At 43.4% G+C, this 22,185-nt stretch overlaps 1 protein-coding gene across 1 annotated transcript in view; it reads left to right on the top strand.

The window, feature by feature from the left end:
* CEP290 (centrosomal protein 290) overlaps positions 1 to 22,185 on the top strand; it is a 186,737-nt gene that overhangs the window by 41,543 nt on the left and 123,009 nt on the right. Inside the window, exons 15-17 of the mRNA XM_088454395.1 lie at positions 1,730 to 1,830; positions 9,022 to 9,109; positions 14,981 to 15,093. Coding sequence (XP_088310521.1) covers positions 1,730 to 1,830; positions 9,022 to 9,109; positions 14,981 to 15,093 — 302 coding nt within the window. The remainder of the gene's footprint in view (positions 1 to 1,729; positions 1,831 to 9,021; positions 9,110 to 14,980; positions 15,094 to 22,185) is intronic.

Genomic DNA, 22,185 nt, shown 5'->3' with positions numbered 1-22,185 from the left:
CTCTGGTGGCACCCATTTTGGTTTCACATTTCTTCGGTTAGGCAGCCTGAGATGTCCCTCCCCTGGGGGCGGTTACTGAACGTCCCATTGTCCAGTGTTCCCCAGCCTTGCTGCAAGAGAGAATAGGATTTTTGGTCAACTTACTGTTGAATCCTTTTCTCTTAAGCAGGCTGGGGAACACTGCGATCCCTCCCTCACGCTCAGTCATGCTAGGATTTGGCTCTTGACCGTCTTTTTTTTCTTTTCCTTACTGGTTTTGTTGGTTGTTCTAAACAGTCTCATGGGGTTCCTGCTACTTCTCTCTTTTTAAAGAAGTACTGGAATTGTGTGATTGCAGGGAGAGGAATTTAGAATTTAAAGCTAAAGTTTCATTAAGTGCCAGCTCCAGCCCCAACCTACAATCCCACTCTTCAGTGTTCCCCAGCCTATTTAAGAGAAAAGGAGTCCTTTTAGACTGCTGAGGCTGCGATCCTAGCCCTGACTAGCCCTGACAAAGCCAGTATAAGGCTGCTTCAGAAACAAGCTGGGGTATTAGAGGGGGAGATGTTTACACTTTTAGTGCTAATTGTAAACCTATGCCTCATTATACCCCAGTGTTCCAATGCCCCCCATAGGATGAAAGAGAAAATACATTTACAACCTTTGTTATTATTTTTTTATTATATATCTAATATATGTTTTTCTAATGTAATAAAGTACCTGGTTTTACTTTCATTAATCATTTTTCAGCGATTTGTAATCTTTTGAATGGTGCCATATTCGATTGTCGATCTATAAAGCCTTAAAAGTTGTAACATCAAATGCAGGATTTTTTTAAAAATATTTAAAAAACAAAAGTCATCCTTGTCCATTTTTAAAGTTTTCTGGAGCATGAAAGAGTCCAGGACACTTCCAAAGTGCGCACTACTTATAGAGACTTTGGATATTTTGTTTCAGGAAATTTTCCACACCCACTTCTTTCTCATTTAGTTGCTTAGTTCTTGAAATATGCAGAAAAATAAACAAATCCCAATGCTTATGTGGGGATGTTCTTGGCTCCTGGTATGTTGTCTGTGCATGCCTCCAGCGCAGATACGTTTTGACCTGTGGAGGTCTTTCTCAAGGCATGCCTTGAGCATTGGCACCCTGCATCTGACCCCTTGGGAGATTCCGGATTACCCTAAGACCGGTTACCCAGGGGTCACAGTGCTCTGCCACTGGGTAAGTGTTCCTAATCGTTTTATATTTATAAATAAATGAATTGCCATTTATTGTTATTTCCTGCATATACCAAGTGGAATTATTATCACTGATTGTGTGCCATTTATTATTGTGTTTCATTATTCCCCATGTCAGGGGTAATTTATGTTTTGAATACATAGTGAATACTATTATTTAGTCCTTTTCTATTTGAGTTTTTTATATATATTTACTTAGCGCTTTGGTGGGATTTGTTTATTTTTCTGCATATGTATTCATGGTCCAACTAAGGTGATAGAATTTTTACTCATTCCTATAAGCTGCAGAGCTCTGCGCCTGAAATGTCACACTATTTTTTTTTTTTAATTTCTTGAAGTACCCATCGTATTGTTGGATATAAGTACTTTTCACTTTGCTAGTATCCTTGAATCACTGTTGCTCCAGAAAGCTTTACTGTGTATTATCATATGTCTGGGAAATGTCAGTAAGTTTTTGTTACTGATTAAGTACAGCACTTTCATTTATGTGTTTTATACATGTATTCCTTAAGGTCTTGATCCCAAAACTGTAATTGATCTGACAGAATTTAAAAATGTGAAAACACTCAAACAACAACAGTACAGAGCTGAAAATCAGATTCTTTTAAAAGAGGTAAGACTTTGTGTCTGCTTATCTAGTGGTTTCATGCATGACTAGCTAATGTGTGCCAAGATAAAACTGGTAATTGTTCTTGAGTTGCCAACTCTGAAGAACTATGTACAGCTTATTGGTTGTGTATATATACTGTGTGTGTGTGTGTGTGTGTGTGTGTATGTATATGTATATATATTATATATTTCATCCAGAAAGTATTCACGGCACTTCACTTTTTCCACATTTTGTTATGTTACAGCCTTATTCCAAAATGGAATACATTAATTTTTGTCCTCCAAAATTCTAAACACAATACCCCATAATGACAACATGTAAAAAGTTTTTTTAAGGTTTTTGCAAATTTAATAAAAAAAAAAAAGCCTAAGAAATCACATGTACATAAGTATTTACAGCCTTTGCCATAGAACGCAAAATTGAGCTCAGGTGCATCCTGTTTCCACTGATCATCCTTGAGATGTTCCTACAGCTTAATTGGAGTCTACCTGTGGCAAATTCAGTGTTTGGACATGATTTTGAAAGGCATACACCTGTCTATATAAGGCCCCACACTTGACAGTGCATGTCAGAGCACAAACCAAGCATGAAGTCCAAGGAATTGTCTGTAGACCTCCGAGACAGGATTGTCTCAAGGCACAAATCTGGGGAAGAGTACAGAAAAATATCTGCTGCTTTTGAAGGTCCCAATGAGCACAGTGGCCTCCATCATCCGTAAAATGGAAGAAGTTCGGAACCACCAGGACTCTTCATAGAGTTGGCCGGCCTTTCTAAACTGAGCTATCATGGGATAAGGGCCCTAGTCAGGGAGGTGACCAAGAACCCGATGGTTACTCTGTCAGAGCTACAGCATTCCTTTGTGGAGAGAGGAGAACCTTCCAGAAGGACAGCCATCTCTGCAGCAATCCACCAATCAGGACTGTATGGTAGAGTGGCCAGACAGAAGCCACTCCTTAGTAAAAAGCACATGGCAGCCCACCTGGAGTTTTCCAAAATGCACCTGAAGAACTCTCAGACCATGAGAAACAAAAGATTGAACTCTTTGGCGTCAATGTCAGGCGTTATGTTTGGAGGAAACCAGGCACCACTAATCACCAGGCCAATACCATTCCTACAGTGAAGCATGGTGGTGGCAGCGTCATGCTTGTGAGGATGTTTTTCAGTGGCAGGAACTGGGAGACTAGTCAGGATAGAGTGAAAGATGAATGCAGCATGTACAGAGACATCTTGGATGAAAACCTACTCCAGAGCGCTCTTGACCTCAGACTGGGGCGACGGTTAATCTTTCAGCAGGACAACGACCCTAAGCACACAGCCAAGATATCAAAGGAGTGGCTTCAGGACAACTCTGTGAATGTCCTTGAGTGGCCCAGCCAGAGCCCAGACTTGAATCCGATTGAACATCTCTGGAGAGATCTGAAAATGGTTGTGCACCGACGCTTCCCATCCAACCTGATGGAGCTTAAGAGGTGCTGCAAAGAGGAATGGACAAAACTGCCCAAAGATAGGTGTGCCAAGCTTGTGAAATCCTATTCAAAAAGACTTTAGGCAGTAATTGCTGCCAAAGGTGCATCAACAAAGTATTGAGCAAAGGCTGTGAATACTTATATACATGTGATTTCTTAGTAGTTTTTTTTTTTTTTTATTAAATTTGCAAAAATCTCAAAAAAAACTTTTTAAACGTTGTCATTATGGGGTATTGTGTGTAGAATTTTGAGGAGAAAAATTAATGTATTCCATTTTGTAATAAGGCTGTAACATAACAAAATGTGGAAAAGTGAAGCGCTGTGAATACTTTCCAGATGCACTGTATATATACTATGTCATGTGGGCTAAAATAAGTCTCTAACTACTCCAGTGTAAATAAAATCCAATAAAAACAATCAACAACAAAAATGACAAAATCATGTGTCCTGCTGTAAAATAGCACTGTTTAGGTGGGTATGGCAGCCCTAGTTGGCGGATGTGTTTTTAACTGTGCTCAGTCACACAGCACATAATTTGCTTTTCTGAGCAAGAGCTTTGGTGGCTTGTTGTCCCGTTGTCGGCTTACCTAACATAAGGACCAGCCTTTGAGCTGACTCCTCACGCTCCACGCCAGCCCTCCTCATTGTGTCCATTGCCATCTCAGACTTTGTGTGGCTGGACCTTCTGCTGATGGCCCTCAGAGCCTTACAATGTCGTAATCGTGCAGTGGTTTCACATTCTGCTAGTGGATGTGCCCCTTTACCTCAGTGTTAACCTTTATGCTCTCCTGCTCGTCCCTGTTGCTTCTACAATCCGTCCGAGGATGGGGCAATGCTGCCTCCATCACTGCAGTTTTGGATTCCGCTGGGTTCCTAGATGATCTCACCCTTCAGACTTCTGTAAGTTTGAATACTTCCCATTCTCTAGGCTCCTTCTTCACTCCTGCGTGCTGCGTGTAGTACAGAATTCCTGGGGACTGCTGGAGTGTCTCTCAAATCTGGTGGATGCCTGCTTTATTCAGGATTCTCTTGAAACTTGGACTGCGTTATTTTAGCTCCTCACTCCCTGTGCGTCCCCTAATTTTCCAACCTGGCACTGCCCTCCTCCCTACTCACTCTTTGGATACCTGCTCTGAGAACTATATAAGCGGATCCTTGCAACTGTCTTCATTAGTAGAAACGTTGAACCCCCATGGAGCAGGTCGTTATCCTGGGCACTTAGCTATCTTTCTGTATAGCAACTCTGGATGGCCATCCCCTTTATTTCGCCCCTATGACATCAGCTATTGTTCAGTCTGGCAAGCCATGACTGCATGAACCTGAGCGATTAGGAGAGTCACGGGATATAAGCATTTACTTTGACTGTTGCTTCTTTCATATCTGGCACATATTTTCCTCAGTTATTGGCACGGTGTTGCACAGGCACAAGAAATCTACTTTTCCCTCATCCCCCTCCATATTTGTGAAAAAGAGAGAGAGCTCCTCCAACTGAGCAATCTTCTGGCTTTTCTTCTTTTCCCCTGACTCAGAAACTGACGGCGCGGCACCTTCTGGAATCATTTGCCCTAGAACTGATGTGTCTCATTGAGTCCACCATCCAATTCTAAATATTTGCTATCATACAGAGCCTCAAAATGGAGATAGCATTCCTGGGAACCAGTTTGCACTCCCTTGAACAGAAAGAGGACATTATCTACAGTTATCAGGAGTCATTGGAGTAAGAGCTTTCCTCTGTTCGCCAAGAACTAGAATTCATGAAAGAGCATATGGAGGACACTGAAAACCACTCACGTCAGAAAAAGTTAGAGAATATTCCTGAATCGTTGATATCTGTGGTACTGTTCCGCCAATGTCTCCCTGTCTCTTTCCCTGTGAACTTCATCTTCGATTTTGCCCCACAATGCCTTATGACCCAAACCACTTTTTGACCAACCTCCTAGAGATGTTCTTGTGTGCTTGGATTACTTCTTCACCAAGAAAAAGTTATTGGCCTCTTTCAGCAACATTCCGGTATTGTCCTACTCAGGTCATAACCTCCAGATCTCCCTTCACCTTGCAGAAATGTTCTTTATTGTGTGATACCCTTTTTGTCTGCTGGTCTATCATGGAGATACCTCCTACAGAGTGAAATTGCCTAAAGAGGTATTTGCCATGATCCAGAGTGTTGTCATTCCTCTAGGGCAGTGTTTCCCAACCTCGGTCCTCAAGGCACACTAACAGTCCTGGTTTTAGTGATATCCATGATTGAGCACAGATGGTTACATCAAAATAACTGAGGTACTAATTAAGACACCTGTGCTCAAGTATGGCTATCCTTAAAACCTGGACTGTTAGTGTGCCTTGAGGACCGTGGTAGGGAACACCTGCTCTAGGGCCTCCGTTATCAGTGACTTCTGCCTCCACATCTTCTCAAAGCCCTCCATCGCCTCTCTGGTACAAGACCTGAACACTTGGAGTGAGACCATGATTTATACACACTCTGGAGTTCTGTCTCTTAATTTTCTCTGTTGAAATGTTACTGTGTATGCAGTTCTACTTTGTTTTTATAATTTCTCCCTCAAACTGAGTTGAACTCTTGAAGGTCTCGAGTGTTACCATGTCTTCCTTCTAATTTCTTAGTTCTCTCCCTCCTCTATAATCCCTTTTGTAGTTGATGTTGGTCCCTATTTTACCTTTTTTAATTTTTTTCTTTTTCTCTCTATTTTTCTTTTCTCTTTTTTTTTTTTTCTTTCACTTTTTTTTTTTTTTTACTTTTTGTAACTTATCTCGTGAGGGAGTTCTGTACATTCATAAGTTGTCTGTTATTTGTCCCAGCCTAATTATAGGCTCTATATTTGTTATGCTCTTCTTACTGTTGTTTTGTCATGTTTTTTTTTTTACACCTTTTGGGCCTGGCGTTTGAGCACTGTTTTCCTATTTAGTGTTCGAATTAGTTCTGGAGGTTTGACTGGCCCTAGAGGCTGTCTATAGTCTAGTCTATACAATGCTTTTTGATCATGCACGTGTACTCTACCTTTCCAACGCTGCCCCTTTGACTTGGACAGCTGTCCACCACCATCACACCCACTGGGCACTCAAGATGTGCCGTATTCTTCTCCTTGAGGCTGTGTCCTGCTTGTCAGGCTCTTGGTCTCTGTTTCTTGCCCATACCTCTCCTTTCTGCACACAATTTGGGGTGCAGAAATTAACAAAAAATATGATTTGGGGGTAATTTGAAGTCATTATTGTTTTTAACAACCAGTAAGGACATGTCAGTATTGGACTAACTAAGCTAATTGGAAACTTCCAATTGCTTAACTGGTCAGGTGGGGGTGGGTCCAAGGGGTTCAAGCAAGCTCAGACAATATTTCCTTAAAATAACAATTTTAGGAGGAATTGGACTTGGGCTGAAAGTGCTAAAAAAATGTTTGAGAAGCGCATGAAAGAATAAAAACCTAGCGCCTAATTGCAAATCAGAAATCTCGCAACTGTGGGAAGTGCCCTGCAGCACAAGATTTTTGAAAAATCTGCCCAAGAGGAATGCGTGAGGACCAGGAGGGCAAGGATGAGTAAATGGGAAAACTAGGCTGCCCAATATATTCTCCACACAGAATGCAAGTTCAATGGCCATCACTGAACATTTAAATATTTTTATGATAATTTTCATAACGGTTGCCTTTTCAACACGTGACATTATGAGAACATATACTGAGGGCAATATTAAATGTATTATTTAATATGGGAATATTTTCACTATACTTAAGTACAAATAACTGTTGTAATAAATTGTCATACAAAGAATATAAATTCTCAAAACTCTCTTAACATATAATAAGAATAAAATACAGAAAGTAGCACATTTACAAAGTTTGGTTTCTGCTGGCATGGGCTGTCAGAAAGGTGTGATCAAAACCTCAATCTTCAATTGGCCCCTGAGCTAAAACAAAACTTGTTTGATGGTCATGGCATATAATGTAGCGCTATCCCCCTCTGTGGTCCCCTTCTCTTGTAATCACTGGTCATTTTTAGTGTATATGCAACTTAGCCAGGACTCTCCTTTCTTACAGAATAGAGAGCTTATTGCCTGACCTCTTTACAAGGTCATAATTATTTGCTCTTTTATGATCTGATCATGGAAGTTGTGACTGTCTCCAGACCAGCTTCATAAAGGTTCACTTGTCTTAACTTGACTATTGAGCTTCATCCTAATTTATCAGAATATACAACAGACCATGCAATTGCCATTTATCTAACTTTTCAATCAACTCTGTAAATTTACTAAGATTTGTGTTGGTCCCAATTTGTCCCGTTTTTCAAATCAGGTAGGAGCGATCAAAAACGGCCGTTTTTTTCACTTAAAAAATTGTGAATTTACCAAGCTCCCGGTTTTGACAGGATCGTTTTGATTGATGGTGTATTTGATGGATCCTGTCCATGTTGAAGCCCCGAGTTCCCTACCCTACCTACTCTCCCGAACAAGCAGCCTACACATGTCTGTGAAATATGTGCAGGCTGCTTGTTTTTTTTTTATCTTTTAGGGGTTCATTTATTAAATAAATTGACGTGGGGACCCCCCACCCAAATTTAGGAACCAGCACCTGCATTGCCAGTGCTGGTTTTAAATATAGGGGGAAAAATGCATAGGGGTCCCCCTATATTTAAAACCAGCATCGGACCCAAACTGCCAGGGGTGTAATGTCACAGCCAGGAGACTCTATTACCTGGTCTCCATGGCCAAAGCATTCTCACCCCAAGCCGAGGATCTCAGGGGAGGTGGGGACCCCCCAAAAAAGGGGTCCCCCCTCTCCCAAAACCCCAGGCTTGGTCTGAAGCCTGGGGCTTTTCCCCGCACCCCTGAAGCGGTGGGTACGGGGGGTAATAAAGTGTTAAATAGTATTAAACTATTGTATTTTACAGTGGAACTACAAGTGCCAGCATGCCTGCCCTTTGGCACTTGTGGAACTACAAGTGCCAGCAGGCGGCCAGCACCCGTACCCCCACTGTAAAATAAATAGTTAAAAAAAGACACCACACACACCGTAGATAGTATAAATTTATTACACACCTACCTCACTCACGCATACCTGCTGCCAGATGTTCACGTCCACTTCTCCCATGTAGAATCTGTTTGGATGTACCTGAATAAAAGATCTTATACTCGCCTCCATCCTCGCGCTGGTCTCCGAGATAGCAATCTCGGATTAACATGAATCTTAGTAAATTTACCCCTGTCAGTGAGAATAGACTTTGCAAAAAATTCTGCCTGTCTCCGTCCAAATGGCATCTTTCTGCAACCCAAATAACCCCACCAGCTGGACATTGTACATACAGGCTCATTTACAGGTCCCTACATTTAACATCACACATGGTTTAATGTTGCACAATATCTTATGATCAATAACATAATTCTGACAGGAGACCATACTATTCTTGTATCAGGCAGCATGTGACTATCGTGTTTGGAGGCTTTTACTGGATAATCTTTGCAGTGAATCACTTACTGCTCCATTATCCCAGCACCTTGGAAAACTAGTAATGGTTCCATCTCTTACACTGATGAAATTTAATAAAATTGAACAGCTGTAAGACTCTATATTCCAGGTTGTTTCTGTGTTAATAACCAGGGACAAAAGAGACTTTTGTTTTACATGTGTATACTATTTAAATAATAAAGCATACCCTAGGAGCATTATGGAAGTTAGATAACTGTAAGGCCTAAATCTGTTTAATAAAACTTATGTTTTGTCAGATTGAACGACTAGAGGAGGAAAGAATTGAACTTAAACAGCAAATTCGCAAACTGGCTCAAGAGAAAGGAAAAAGAGCTGCGTCTCTTGGTAAGCAGATAGATATTTCAATGTCGCTGTTGCATAACCGTAACATTTTCTCTGTTTTTACAAGCTAACCTGAGGTTTTCTGTGTGGAAGAACACTAAGGGCCTTATACAGAGGTGGACGCTGCTGCATGCGCTCTTGTGTCTGTTGCTGGAGTGGTGGCTGCCATAATGCGCAAATGATCTGCCTCCCCTGGTATAGTAGCCAGCATCTGAATGTGCATGGACTGAGACACCCACTTTCAGTCCCTCTGCGTGCTGCAATACTGTCTGTGATTCTCTAGACTCCACCATCTGTGCCCCATCTCGCACACCATCGACACTTGCACCAGCCCTATGGTTGGAGCAGTTTCTCCGTCTGACTATGGTTTCTGTGGCTGCAGCTATATGTTTGGGAATGCAGCCGCTTTCACTGACACACCAATATCACGTCCACGAGACATCACTTCTCTAATCACCACCCAAGAATGCCCATTGCTTTGCCTTCCCATTTCTGATACTGTCTGTCCCGATCGCAGCTGCATCTTAGTGCATACACTGTGTAATGCATGGGCCATAGGGGTTTTCTGAATTTCTGCACATGCACAGTTGCAAATTATAGCTCTATTACGTGAACATCGGCATTGCAGCACCTTTGAATCAGGCCCTAAATGTTTTTGAACAAATCGATAAATTATTTAATTATCAACAGTTTAAAGGAGGACAATTATTGAAATATTACTAATTTGTCACCTTGCTGAATAAAACGAGAGGACTCCCATCTCGAGCAGGTTTTGTTCAATAGTAATTTCTTCGGAAAGCCAAAGTCATTTTTATTGAACTTTATGGGTGATAATAACACATTTTTATCCCTGCCAAGGTGCAGTATGGCAGCTTAGACTCATATTCATATTCGGCCTCACTTATGTCCACAAAGGCCCTGATAATTTAAATCAGAATTGATTTGAATGCAGCCCCAACGAAGAACAAAATTAATGCAATTGTGCTATAACTTTATAGAGCACATGCAAGTCCTAATATAAATAGTAGACAAATACATAAAAAACCTATACGCTACATTTATAGGTGTACTGCAAGGCAGGGTAAAATTTACACCCTTTCCAAGACTTGAAGTACTTTGCAAAAACCCGGGTTGTGTGAGTACGAGGAGGGAGGTAACGTCCAGCTTCTGATTAATCCTCCCGGTTACTCCCTCTGTAACCATTATAAAGTGGTGAAATTAAAAGTTTGCTGAACCAGGTGGTAATGTATCCTTAAGCCTTTCAATAGTCTGTAATAATATTGCTCTTCTCTTTTTACCAATCGGGAAGTCCCAAATTCTTCTGGTGAAGTTTTGTCTGCTACAACTTTTTTCAAAAAGGGGTTTATGTATCAAGTAGTGAAAAGCGTGGAGAATCAGCTCATTCCTGTTTATTTTATAGAGTCTAGTTGATGAATGCTACTTCAAAGCTGATTGGTTGCTATGGGCAACTTCTCCACTGGTCCACTTCTCCACACTTTTTCACTGCTTGATACATCAACCCAATAATTTCTTAAGAAAATGTTTTAAATAGTGAGAATGGATTGCCCCACATGGATATTGAATAGGAAACCTCCACGTTATCTGACATCCAGTAGTTTGTAGAATAATGTATTATATATATTATATAATAATTACATTGCTGTATTGAAGGGGTTACAGTATGTAGAAAACAAGTACACATGTTGTGTTTTGTTTTATCAGTGCATTGAGGCCACCTGTTGCTGCCTTTTGAATCTCAAATGCAGTAAAACAGTAAATATATTCTTTGTACCAGTTATGCTAATCCTAAATGATCAATGAATTCCAGAGAAGTAAGCATTCTTTCAAGTGACACATTAGTAACGGTCCATGGAAATCTGGGGCATATAGAAAACCTAAATATATCGAGTTGTCTTGTAAATTCTAGTTGCCAGGTGTTTGATCTTCTACATAATATATTGAATGTCTTCCAGTGAGAAGTGATGGGAAAATGGAAATGATTTGTAGATTGCTAAAGCGCATAGTACAGTGATAGTCTGCAAATTATTAGTGGAAATAGATTGTAAAAGAACCGTCCTGTGAACCATATGTACAGTAACTATAAAAAGCCAGCGCTGCTTGGTCACGCGTATATATGGTCTTCAATTTGCCATTGTGAATAATTGTCCTTTACAAAGCTATCACTTATAATGGGTAAAGACACCACAGTGACCTTTTTCTTTCTAGGAAATGTTATGCTATAGGACACGTTTCCGTTTTCATTGTTCTTTCTGCAGAACAAACACTAAGCCCAAACCTCTCCAAATACCTTTGCATACTACATCATGGGCTAACATGTTGGCACATTGTTTTATGTGCAAATTGAAAAAACATACACAAAGAGAGAAAACTGCTATATCACTCTTCTAAAGCAAAACTGATGCTTTGATATTCCAATCTTATATTTGTCTTCGAGCTCGTGTTTTTCCTTAGTCACAATATACAACATCTGGATTTTTAGAAATTATATACACTATAGTCTATGGTCAAGTTAGATCCCTGTATCATTTTCTGTTACATTTTCTTAATATAAGAAGGTGGAGACACAGGGCCCAATTCAGAGTTGGACGCTAATGCAGATACGCCTGTGTTTTTCTTACCACTCCCCGTTACCACCCCCAAACGCTGACAACTTGTCAGTCACTTTGTGATGGGATCCACTGTACGTCCCCAATGTCAATGTGATTGCTGCGCATGCGCAGTGCGGCTTATACGAATGTGTGATGGCAAATAATCGTTCGATCTGCGTGAAAATTGCATTAGCATCCACCTCTGAATCAGGCACACAGTTCCCTGCTATAGAACTTTGCTTGTATACATATTTGCTTCAGTATAGAAATCTTTGCTTTTGTAAACAATGGTTTTACCCATCTTAAGCTTGCATTCATTAAAGATTGTAGTTTGGATTGGCCATTTTTATTAAACTCTCACTCTGGCCTTAGTAATTCTACTCCCAATGCTGTGATATTTATGCTAGGTACACACTACACAATGTTTGTACCTAGCGACGGGACCTCATGTTGCATCGCACCGTCCCTACATACTGCACGATGCAGTGGAGGACGCCGCGATGTGTTGGACATGAGTGATTAGGGGTACACACTATGCGATCCACATGGTATATCGTTGCAATGGATCTCTAAAGGTGCGTACACACGGAACGATTTTTCAACGATTGGTCGTTTACGATATCGTTCAGTCGTTCAAAAAATCGTCCAGTTTCAGAGCCAAAACGTTGAACGACAACTACCAATGCGCGCTCCCGTTTGTAGTTGACAGTTATTATTCATCGCCCATTCTGACTATCCTACATGATGATTTCAGCCAAGCACAGCCATCATTGTTGATGAAATACTTGACAAAATCGTTCTATTTTTCAAGGGAATATCTGAAGGGAAATCGTTAACGAAAATCGTTGGATACACAAATCGTTACGTGTGTATGCACCTTAAGTGTGTACCCAGCTTAAGCTGTTAGTATGCATCAATAATAGAATCTTATAGGCTTTTTTTTTTTTTTTCATTAAACCCCTGAGGAAATAGAGCAATATCTATCTATCTATCTATCTATCTATCTATCTATCTATCTATCTATCTATCTATCTATCTGTCTATCTAATCAATAAATCCATAAAAAAATGAAAGTACAAAATCTAAAGTTCAAATTGTGTGAATGTATGCCTAAAAAAATCCACATGTTTATGTATGTGCATAACATATATAAAATTGTAATCGTGATATTCATGGAAGAAAGAAATGTAAAAAAGTGTTTGTTTTTTTTTGTTTTTTTTTACCTGCTCTATACCCTAAGCCAGTGGTTCCCAAACTTTTTTGAATCTCGGCGATCTAGTGCTTCAGAATTGTTTTCATGGCACCCCCTAAGCCAAAAGTTTGTTATTGAGAAATTCAAAAAAAATGTAGTGAAGTAGTACAGTGAAGTAAATTGTGCTTGCCTGTTATCCTTAGGTTTGGTTGTTTAGGCCCGTATTCAATTTGAGGTGAAAAGTCCAGACTTTTCGCCTGCTGGACTTTTCGCCTCCTTCGCCTGTTTTCCAGGCGGAAAAGTATCGCGCACATGCCCGCTATTCCCCTTATTCAATTCCCAAGTAGGCGAAATCAGGAACAGGCGAAACTTGGATCGGTGAAAAAATACGGGAATTTTCGGGAAATAATTGTAGGTCCCCCCTAAAGATGTCCAGACCTCGGGGATCACTATGGGTACCCTCTTTTTTGCCTGCAGAAGAAAGTTGGCTTTTTAAATAGATGCGGCTGGTGGTTATTTTTCCTGACATTGAAGAAGTGATGCAGAAGAGCACTTTTATTTTTTCGTTTTTAAAAGTGGTCCCATCAAATTTGGGGTACATGAAAATGGGGGTAAGCATATTTTTAAGTCCCTAAAGGTAATTTTAAAAATTATTCAAAAATACAGCTGCCGCTACTCTGTGCAATGAAAAAAACACCTGCCACATAATTGGGGACCCCACTGGAATTAATTTCGTTAGTTTGGCATTTTGTTTCCCTATTTTTTTTTTTTTTTTCACCCCAAAATTTAAAAACATTTTTTTTTGGGGGATGTCCTGATTTTTTTTTTTTTAATATTTTTTTGCACATTTCGTTTTAAAGGGGCATTCCCAAAGGTGCAGGCTATTTTTTTAAGCCTGCACCCCTAAACCCCACATCTGCACTTTTTTTCACCTGCTATAGGTAATTGAAAAATGATCCCTGTTTTTTTTTTAAATGACCCTTCACCCCATTTATGAAAAAAAATTATGTCCAGATATGGGGGATCACAATGGGTACCCCCATTTTTGCCTGCTGAAGGAAGTCGGGTTTGTAATAGCCACACAAGGTGCAATTTTGCAGCTATGAAGAAGTGGTAAAGAATAGCACTTAGATTTTTTTGGGGGGAGAAATAACTATTCCTATCAAATTTGGGGTACATGAAAATGGGGGTAAGCATTTTTTTAAGTCCCTAAAGTTATTTTTAAAAATCTGCAAAATTCCACCTGCCGCTTGTCCCTGCAATGAAGAAAACATCCACCGAATACATGGGGACCCGACCTGAATTAATTTAGATAGTTTGGCACTTTGTTCTCCTATTTTTTTATTTTTTTTTTACCCCCAAAATATTTTTAAACTTTTTTTTTTTGTTGCAGTTTACCTTTAGGAGACTGTCTTAAGGCTGCACAAGGGTTCCCGCAATGTTGTACACCAAAACCGCAATTCTGCACTTTTTTCCGCCTGCTAATCATAGGCAAAACTTTTTCGCCTATTACATTGCATTGACTTTCCGCCTAGGCGAAAAGTCTTCCAAATTGAATACTGAGGAAACTCAAAATAGGCGAAAAAGTATCGCGGATCCGGACTTTTCGCCTCAAATGAATACGGGCCATAGTAGTGGACAGGTTTGTGCTTCTGTTTTTGCACATATTTATATTACATTGACCATAAATAATTTGATTTGACCACCAACCTGATGCATCCCTGCAAGTGTCCCGAGGCACCCCAGGGTGCCGCGACGCACAGTTTGGGAACCACGGCCCTAAGCACAACAACATGATCACCAGGGTCACTTTCACATGGAATAATATTTGCTGTTCACTTGGCAAACCAGCCATTTCTGCAAAAATGACATTATTTTCAGACAGCTTCCATAAATATTCTCCACTGCAGGTTACAAATGTGTTCTGAGGAATACAAAAGTCTTAATCTCTGGTTCATAAAATGGTGATTTATTATTAAACTCCAGAGGTAATCTGTGCAGAATGACATGTAATAGTAGATACTGAGATTATTTTAGTTTATAACCTCTTTAAATTGTTTGCTTACGTTCCAGGGTTGACAGCTGATGACTTGTTTTTGAATCAGAATTCCCCCGCTGACCTGCAATCTAGACAAAAAAGTTCTGGTTTGATATTGCTGAACAGTACAGAGGAAATTAGAGGAAAGGTAAGTGTTCCTTAAACAAACATATGATGCCTCCAGTTCTCATCATTCATACAGCGGAGCAAGTAGAATAAAAAATAATTTGACAATGTATCAGATGATGAGCACTGCTGATACTAATAGCCATGATTTTGATCATCACTACTGTTGCTCTAATAATTAAGAATTTTAAATATCACAGCACTTGATTACATTTAACTTGTACATATAAGACAATCTTCCACTAATCAGTGGGATCAGGTAGAAGTTTACAAAAGTGTACAGCAATCAAACTAAAGGAAAGGTAGAGGTTGGTCAGAATTGGTTATTTTATCTTTCTACTTCAGGGTCCATAGGGTATCCACAGGATACCTTGGGGTATAGGTGATGACGTCAGTCTTCAGGCACCACAGAGTTAAAGTTTTCAGCCTCCCAGGATGCATCTGGGTCCCTCTCCTATACTCCGCCCCCGGGCCAAGGCATCTCAGTTTTCGTCGGTGCCTGGCCGGAGTCGGAGGCACTGTGCAGAGGGGGGCTATGAAGAGCCACTGAAGTTTCTTTTAAAGGCAGCGCTGGCTGCACATCTGGGAATATAGCATGGACAGTCAGTACTGATGTCCATGCCGTCTCCCCTACACCCCGCCGGTACCAGAACGCCGGTACTGATCCAGGGATGCTGGTAGACATCTGGGGTCACGGCTAGCGGTGCCCCCAGATGTCTTGGACCATGGCCGGATCCCAGGGGATAGCAGGTAAGCAGCGGGGTCCCGCGGTGGGTCCCCGCTGATCACATGGTCCTGAGTCCCCAGGCAGGGGGCTCCCTGGGGACTGGCTGCAGCGTGGAGCCAGGCGACCAACCTGCGCTTCCACTACCCCCTGGGGACAGCGGGCCGCTGCTGAGCGGCATGCGCTGTGGCATCCCAGGGGATAAATGCATGCCAGGGGAGCGCGCTTTCCCTGTCTCACAGCTGGCGCCTCCCCTGCTGCACACAGCCTCTCTGCTCTGTCTGATTGGCCATAGTGTGTCAACGCTCCTCCCCCAGGCCGGCCTCCTTCATCCTCTGCTCCTCGGTGGCCATCTTTGAAGCATGGTGAACGCTGCTGGAAGCCTGTGAGCGGTGGCATTGCGGTCTGGGTCCACCAGCATACCTCTCCTCTGTTTGTCACAGGTCAGTGTATGCAGCGCTGAGTCCCTACCAGCCTGAGGGTCTGAGTAGTTGAGAACCAGCGCTAATAGTGCAGGGATTTGTTTCTTCTGCATTGTATGTGACTAATCTGCTAGCCTGCTGTCTGTACTTTCACTTTCTACTGTCAGCCTTATTACTGTCCCTGATCTTGCTCTGCTCAAAGCCCTTGCGGTGCGCAGGGCGTTATTCACACTATACCAATACGTATAGGTGTGAGTGTCACATACTTACCATCATGTCTGAGACTGACTTTCCTCTCCAGCTCATGTGTACTAAATGTAAGGTACCAATAGCGGAGGGGGAGGGTAACGCGGAGGGGTTATGTCCCCAGTGCCTGGCACTGTCACGGCCGATTATGGTCCCGGTACAGAAACCTCCCTGGGCTTGTTTCGCTAAGGCGCTTACAACCCTTGTGGGCCAACTAGCTCCGCCACCTGCGTTTACCCAGACGGGTTTGTCCCAGCAGTCAGTGGTGTCGTCACCCATGCGGGAGTTCCCGAGACAATTGATGGTACCCCACAGTCTCCCTGTCCCTTCCCAGGTTTCTCCGGAGCCTGCATGGGTTAATACTCTAACTACATCGGTTCAGCATTTGTCCGATGTTTTACAGCGGGAGTCTGTGTTGCGGCCTCATAAACGGCCGGTGGCGTCTTTATCTGCTCCTTATGGGGATGACGATGAGACGTCAGATGATGGGGAGATTCTGGATCTATTTGACCAAGAGCCTCTCCGTACCAAAGTGCCGGACGCTAAGTCCAAGGTGTATATCCCTGGTCTTATCCGAGCGGTCCGCTCGGCTTTAGTTATTGAGGATATTGATCCTTTGGTGGCCACATTCATATATGCCTTTTTAAGGATATTAAGGGTGAGGCTACGGTGTTCCCTCTTTCTGATCAATTAGTGGATCATTTAGAGGAGGCGTGGAAAAATCCAGGTAAACGGTTTCAGCCCCAGAGGCGCTTAGCCGTGGCTTATCCGTTTGTGGTCAATTATTTTTCTAAGTGGGAATCCCCTACGCAAGTGGATTCACATGTCACACGCCTAGTCAAAAGTGCCACGTTGCCTATGCCTTCGATGTCATCCTTGAAGGATGTCACTGACCGCAAGGTGGAGATCTGCCTCAAATCCGTTTATTCCCTTGCAGGGAATCATCCAGACCGGCTCTGGCCGTGTGTTGGGTAGCCAGAGCTATGGAGCGCTGGGCGGATAATTTGGAGGCGTCTTTGGACTCTGACTGTTCGGCTGAACAGACCGAGTTGGTGGGCAATCTCCGAGACTAGGCCACTTACATTAATGAAGCGGCCTTAGATATTTGGATGCTCACCTTCAGGATCTCCTCTGCAGCCGTGGCAGCTCGTCGCACCTTATGGTTGCTTTCTTGGAAAGCGGATGCGGATTCCAAAAAGGGATTAGCAGGTCTGGACAGGTACTATTTGGTCCAGATCTGGACAAAATAGTAGCTACATTGGCAGCAGCAAAATCTGCATGTCTTACGTCTGCTACGATTCCTTCTAGTGCTGGTGGGTCGTCCTTTCGGCCTCACAGGGCCCAAGGGAGGCCTAAAGTACAGTCCTTTCCACAGCAGGCTGGGACCAAGAAATTGTCCGAACCCAAGAAACAGGTCTGGAGTACCAGACGTCTGGCTCCTAGGTCCATAACAAACCTGCGGCCTGACGGTCCAGGCCTCCCTTTGGGGGACCCCAAGTGGGGGGCGCCTGCTTCAGTTCGCCCAGTGCTGGTCGAGGACTACGACAGACACTTGGGTTCAGGAGGTGGTCTCTCACGGGTATGCCCTCTCCTTTCGGCACAGGCCTCCATCCCGGTTCTTTACCACAGGCCTTCCGCTAGACCGGAGCACAGCCTTGGAACTGCGGAAGGTTTTGCACACTATGCTCCAGGCTGGAGTTTCAGTGCCTGTTAGGCCCTCAATGAGTCCTTGAGGGTGCCTCTGTTTCGGATGGAGATCCTGCGGTCCATTATTCTGGCACTGGAACCTGGGGACTACATGGTGTCATTGGATATCCAGGACGCTTACCTGCATGTCCCTATTCTTTTGCGCCATCAGCAGTTCCTCAGATTGGCAATCTGCAATGAACATTTCCAGTTCCGGGCACTGCCTTTTGGCCTGGTGACTGCTCCACGGGTATTGACCAAGGTCATGGCGGTCATGGCGGCTCTCCTGCAGACGCAGGGAGTCCGACTGTTGCTTTATCTGGACAACCTCCTGTTGATAGTGGGGTCTCCAGAGCTTCTTTTACACCATCGGGATCTGCCGATTGCGGTACTGCAACGTCACGGCTGGTTGACAAACTGGCAGAGGTCCACTCTCACCCCGTCTCAGAGGATCCTGCACCTCGGGGCCTTATTGGACTCCAGGCGGCAGTGGATCTTTGTGACGGAGGAAAAGATCCTTGCTTTGTAGTTGAGGGTGTGCAGTTGTCTGCAGTATCGTCGAGTGTCGATACACTCGGCAATGAGGTTATTGGGCTCAATGGTGTCGGTATTCGACATGGTGGAGTACGCCCAATTTCACTCCAGACCTCTGCTGCTATTGATCCGGTCCAGATGGAATGGATTGCCTAAGTGTCTCAAGTCCCAGACGATGGGGCTCACTCCGGACGTTCGCCTGTCTCTAACCTGGTGTTTGCAGACGACCCACTTCAACAAGGGTCGCCCATTCTGGGTGGCAAACTGGGTCCTGTTAACAACGGACGCCAGTCTCCGGGGCTGGGGAGCTGTCACGGGTCCACACTTGTTTCAGGGCAGGTGGACTCGGGCGGAAGCGGAGCTTCCAATAAACATTTTGAAGCTCCATGTGGTGTCAAGAGCTCTCCAGCTGGCACAGCCGGTTCTCCAGGGTCACCCTGTGCAGGTCCCATCGGACAACGCCACCATGGTGGCCTATTTAAACCAGCAAGGAGGAACCCAAAGTCGAGCAGCACTCGCAGAAGTGTTCCGTATTCTGGTCTGGGTGGAGCGCAATCTCCCAGCATTATCGGCAGTGTTCATCCTGGGAGTCCTCAACTGGGAAGCGGATTTTCTCAGCAGGCAGGACGTGCATCTGGGAGAGTGGTCTTTACACCAGGACGTCTTTCAGAGTCTGGTGGACAAGTGGGGTCTTCCAGAGATAGACCTCATGGCGTCCCGGCACAACAACAAGTTGCCGTTGTACGGGTCTCGAACAAGAGATGAAAAGGCGTCTCTGGTGTATGCCCTGTCCGTCCAGTAGACGTTCCAGTTTGCCTACCTTTTCCCTCCGTTTTCCCTTCTTCCACGGGTAATACGGAAATTCAAATCAAGAAGGAGGTACGCTACTGTTGATAGCTCCCGAGTGACCCAGACGGCACTGGTTCTCCGACCTCCAGAGTCTGTCAGTAGACGTTCCTCTGAGGTTACCATTACGACCGAATCTGGTGTCACAGGGTCCTTGTCTTCACCCGGACCTGACTCGGGGTGGCTGTTGAAACGGTCATACTAAGGTCCAGAGGGTTTTTCTAGCTCCGTGGTGCAAACCATACTAAGAGCTCGTAAACCTTCCTCGGCAAGAATCTACCATCGTGTGTGGCATACTTTCTTCCGGTGGTGTAGACCTAGAGGGTATTCCCTTAGGGAGTTCCGCCTGTCTAGGGTGTTGGTTTTCCTACAGGCTGGACTGGATCATGGGCTTCGCCTGGCTTCTCTGAAAGTGCAGGTGTCTGCCCTGTGAGTCTGGTTTCATCGTAGGATTGCTGCGCTCTCTGATGTGCACACCTTTATGCGAGGTGTTCTTCGCATTCAGCCACCTTTTGTTCCACCGGTGGCGCCTTGTAATTGGGCTGTGGTCCTGAGAGTTCTCCAGGGACCGCAGTTTGAACCACTGGACTCAGTGGACTTTAAATGGCTTACAGCTAAAACCATATTCCTACTGGCCATTGCCTCGGCCAGAAGGGTTTCGGATTTAGGGGTTCTCTCTTGTAGACCCCCTTTTTCTGATTTTTCATAGGAATAGGGCCGTGTTTCGCACTCGTCCGGGATTCCTTCATTGAGTTTTCACATCAATGAAGAAATTGTTGTGCCGGCTTTCAATTCACCTGGATTTTCAGTGGGTGACGCCACTTGGGATGTTGTGCGGGCATTGAGAATTTATGTTGACAGCACTTCTTCTTTTAGGAAGTCGGACGCCTTGTTTGTCCTCTATGGCTTCCGTAAAAAGGGTTGGCCTGCTTCAAAGTAGACTTTGGCAGGCTGGATTCGTATGGCAATTTCAGAAGCTTATCTTCATGAAGGTCTTCCAGTTCCCTCCTTGGTGAGGGCTCATTCCACTAGGTCTGTGGGTCCTTCGTGGGCAGCTAGACGTGGTGCCTCTGCAGTTCAGATCTGCAAGGCTGCTACGTAGTCTTCTGTCCATACCTTTGTGAGGTATTACGCTTTTGACCCTTTTGCCTCTCAGGATGCTTCCTTCGGGCTGCGGATTCTCCTCTCAGCACAGGAGCGTCCCCACCCTTAAAGGATATTACTTTGGGACATCCCCGAGGTACCCTGTGGATACCCTATGGACCCTGAAGTAGAAAATATGAGATATGGTAAGAACTTACCCTTGTTATCTCTATTTCTACGAAGTCCATAGGGTTCCACAGGACTGTCGCACCTGTACTGCAGATGGGCTTTATTCTGGTCACCGGTTTTTCCGTCTCCCTATGGTGAGAATGTGATTCTTGTGAGTGTCCAGATTTTTTATTCTCTCTCTTTCTTCTCCTCCTCCGGCCTATGGCTTGTGACGTAACTGAGATGCCTTGGCCCGGGGGTGGGGTATAGGAGAAGGACCCAGATGCATCCTGGGAGGCTGAAAACTTTAACTCTGTGGTGCCTGAAGACTGACGTCATCACCTATACCCCAAGGTATCCTGTGGAACCCTATGGACTTCGTAGAAATAGAGATAACAAGGGTGAGTTCTTACCATATCTCATATTTTTGCCTGTCATCCAAACCTAAAAATTCTAATTGCTTTAAAACATCTAATTAAGTGTACATTCATGTTTATTATTTTATAAATAGTAGTGATAAGATACAATGGAGCCCAATGCCTTCCTCAACCCATCATGTCATAAACCACATTTTAACCAACATATTTACCACTTTCTGACCTGAATTCGCCAGCAATGTCAGTTACCATACAAATGATTATAACTTTAATTAATGCAGAAATGTAACCCACCTGATCTGTGATAAGTCAGATACACATATACCATATGCTGCAGAGTTCAACTCTTCAAAGATGCAAGCATACAGAGTCTGATAATCCTGGGCCCACCACTCAACAAAACCAGTAAACATGTTTTACCACCTGGCCTACCGCTTTCAGTTCCGTCAGCACTGTATGGATGACTGTACTGCTAGATGAGAAATGTGGGGGAATAAAACGAGTTAAAACCAGTTGACAAAGGGATCCTAACTATATGATGGACAACCTCTTAGACAATCGTAAAATCCAGATCTAAATAAGCACAGCCTAATAAAATCAATGGTACTGTAATGCCGGGTACACGCTAAACGATATGTTGTCCGATCCGACCGGATCGAACAACATATCGGGCACATCGTCTAGTGTGTATTCGCTATGTTGCTGATGATGCGTGCTTCCTGGTTTCCTTTTGTCATCTTGATAACATTGTTTTAACACTTCTTTACCAACATTTAAATGTTTACTTGGTGGTTGATGCATACTGTATGTTTGCATTATTTGTTTAAGGGCTTGTTTACATATGTCTGCTTTCAATATGTCAAAATAAGATCTTGAGCTTCTGCTGAGGAACATCAATGCTGGTGTTTGCCCTGTTGTAACATGTTCAGAATTTCGATAAATAAATAACATATTCTCTTTTGAGTAAATTCCTCATGCAAGGATGGAGCTACAGTTAGGTAGTTTTAGATAGCTGCTGAGGGTGTTGC

Source organism: Taudactylus pleione, unplaced genomic scaffold, assembly GCF_031769625.1.
Source record: "Taudactylus pleione unplaced genomic scaffold, aTauple2 ptg000040l, whole genome shotgun sequence".
In the NCBI taxonomy this organism is placed as follows: domain Eukaryota; kingdom Metazoa; phylum Chordata; class Amphibia; order Anura; family Myobatrachidae; genus Taudactylus; species Taudactylus pleione.
Note: the sequence above shows the minus strand (reverse complement) of the source record. Positions and strands in the feature narration are given on the sequence as shown.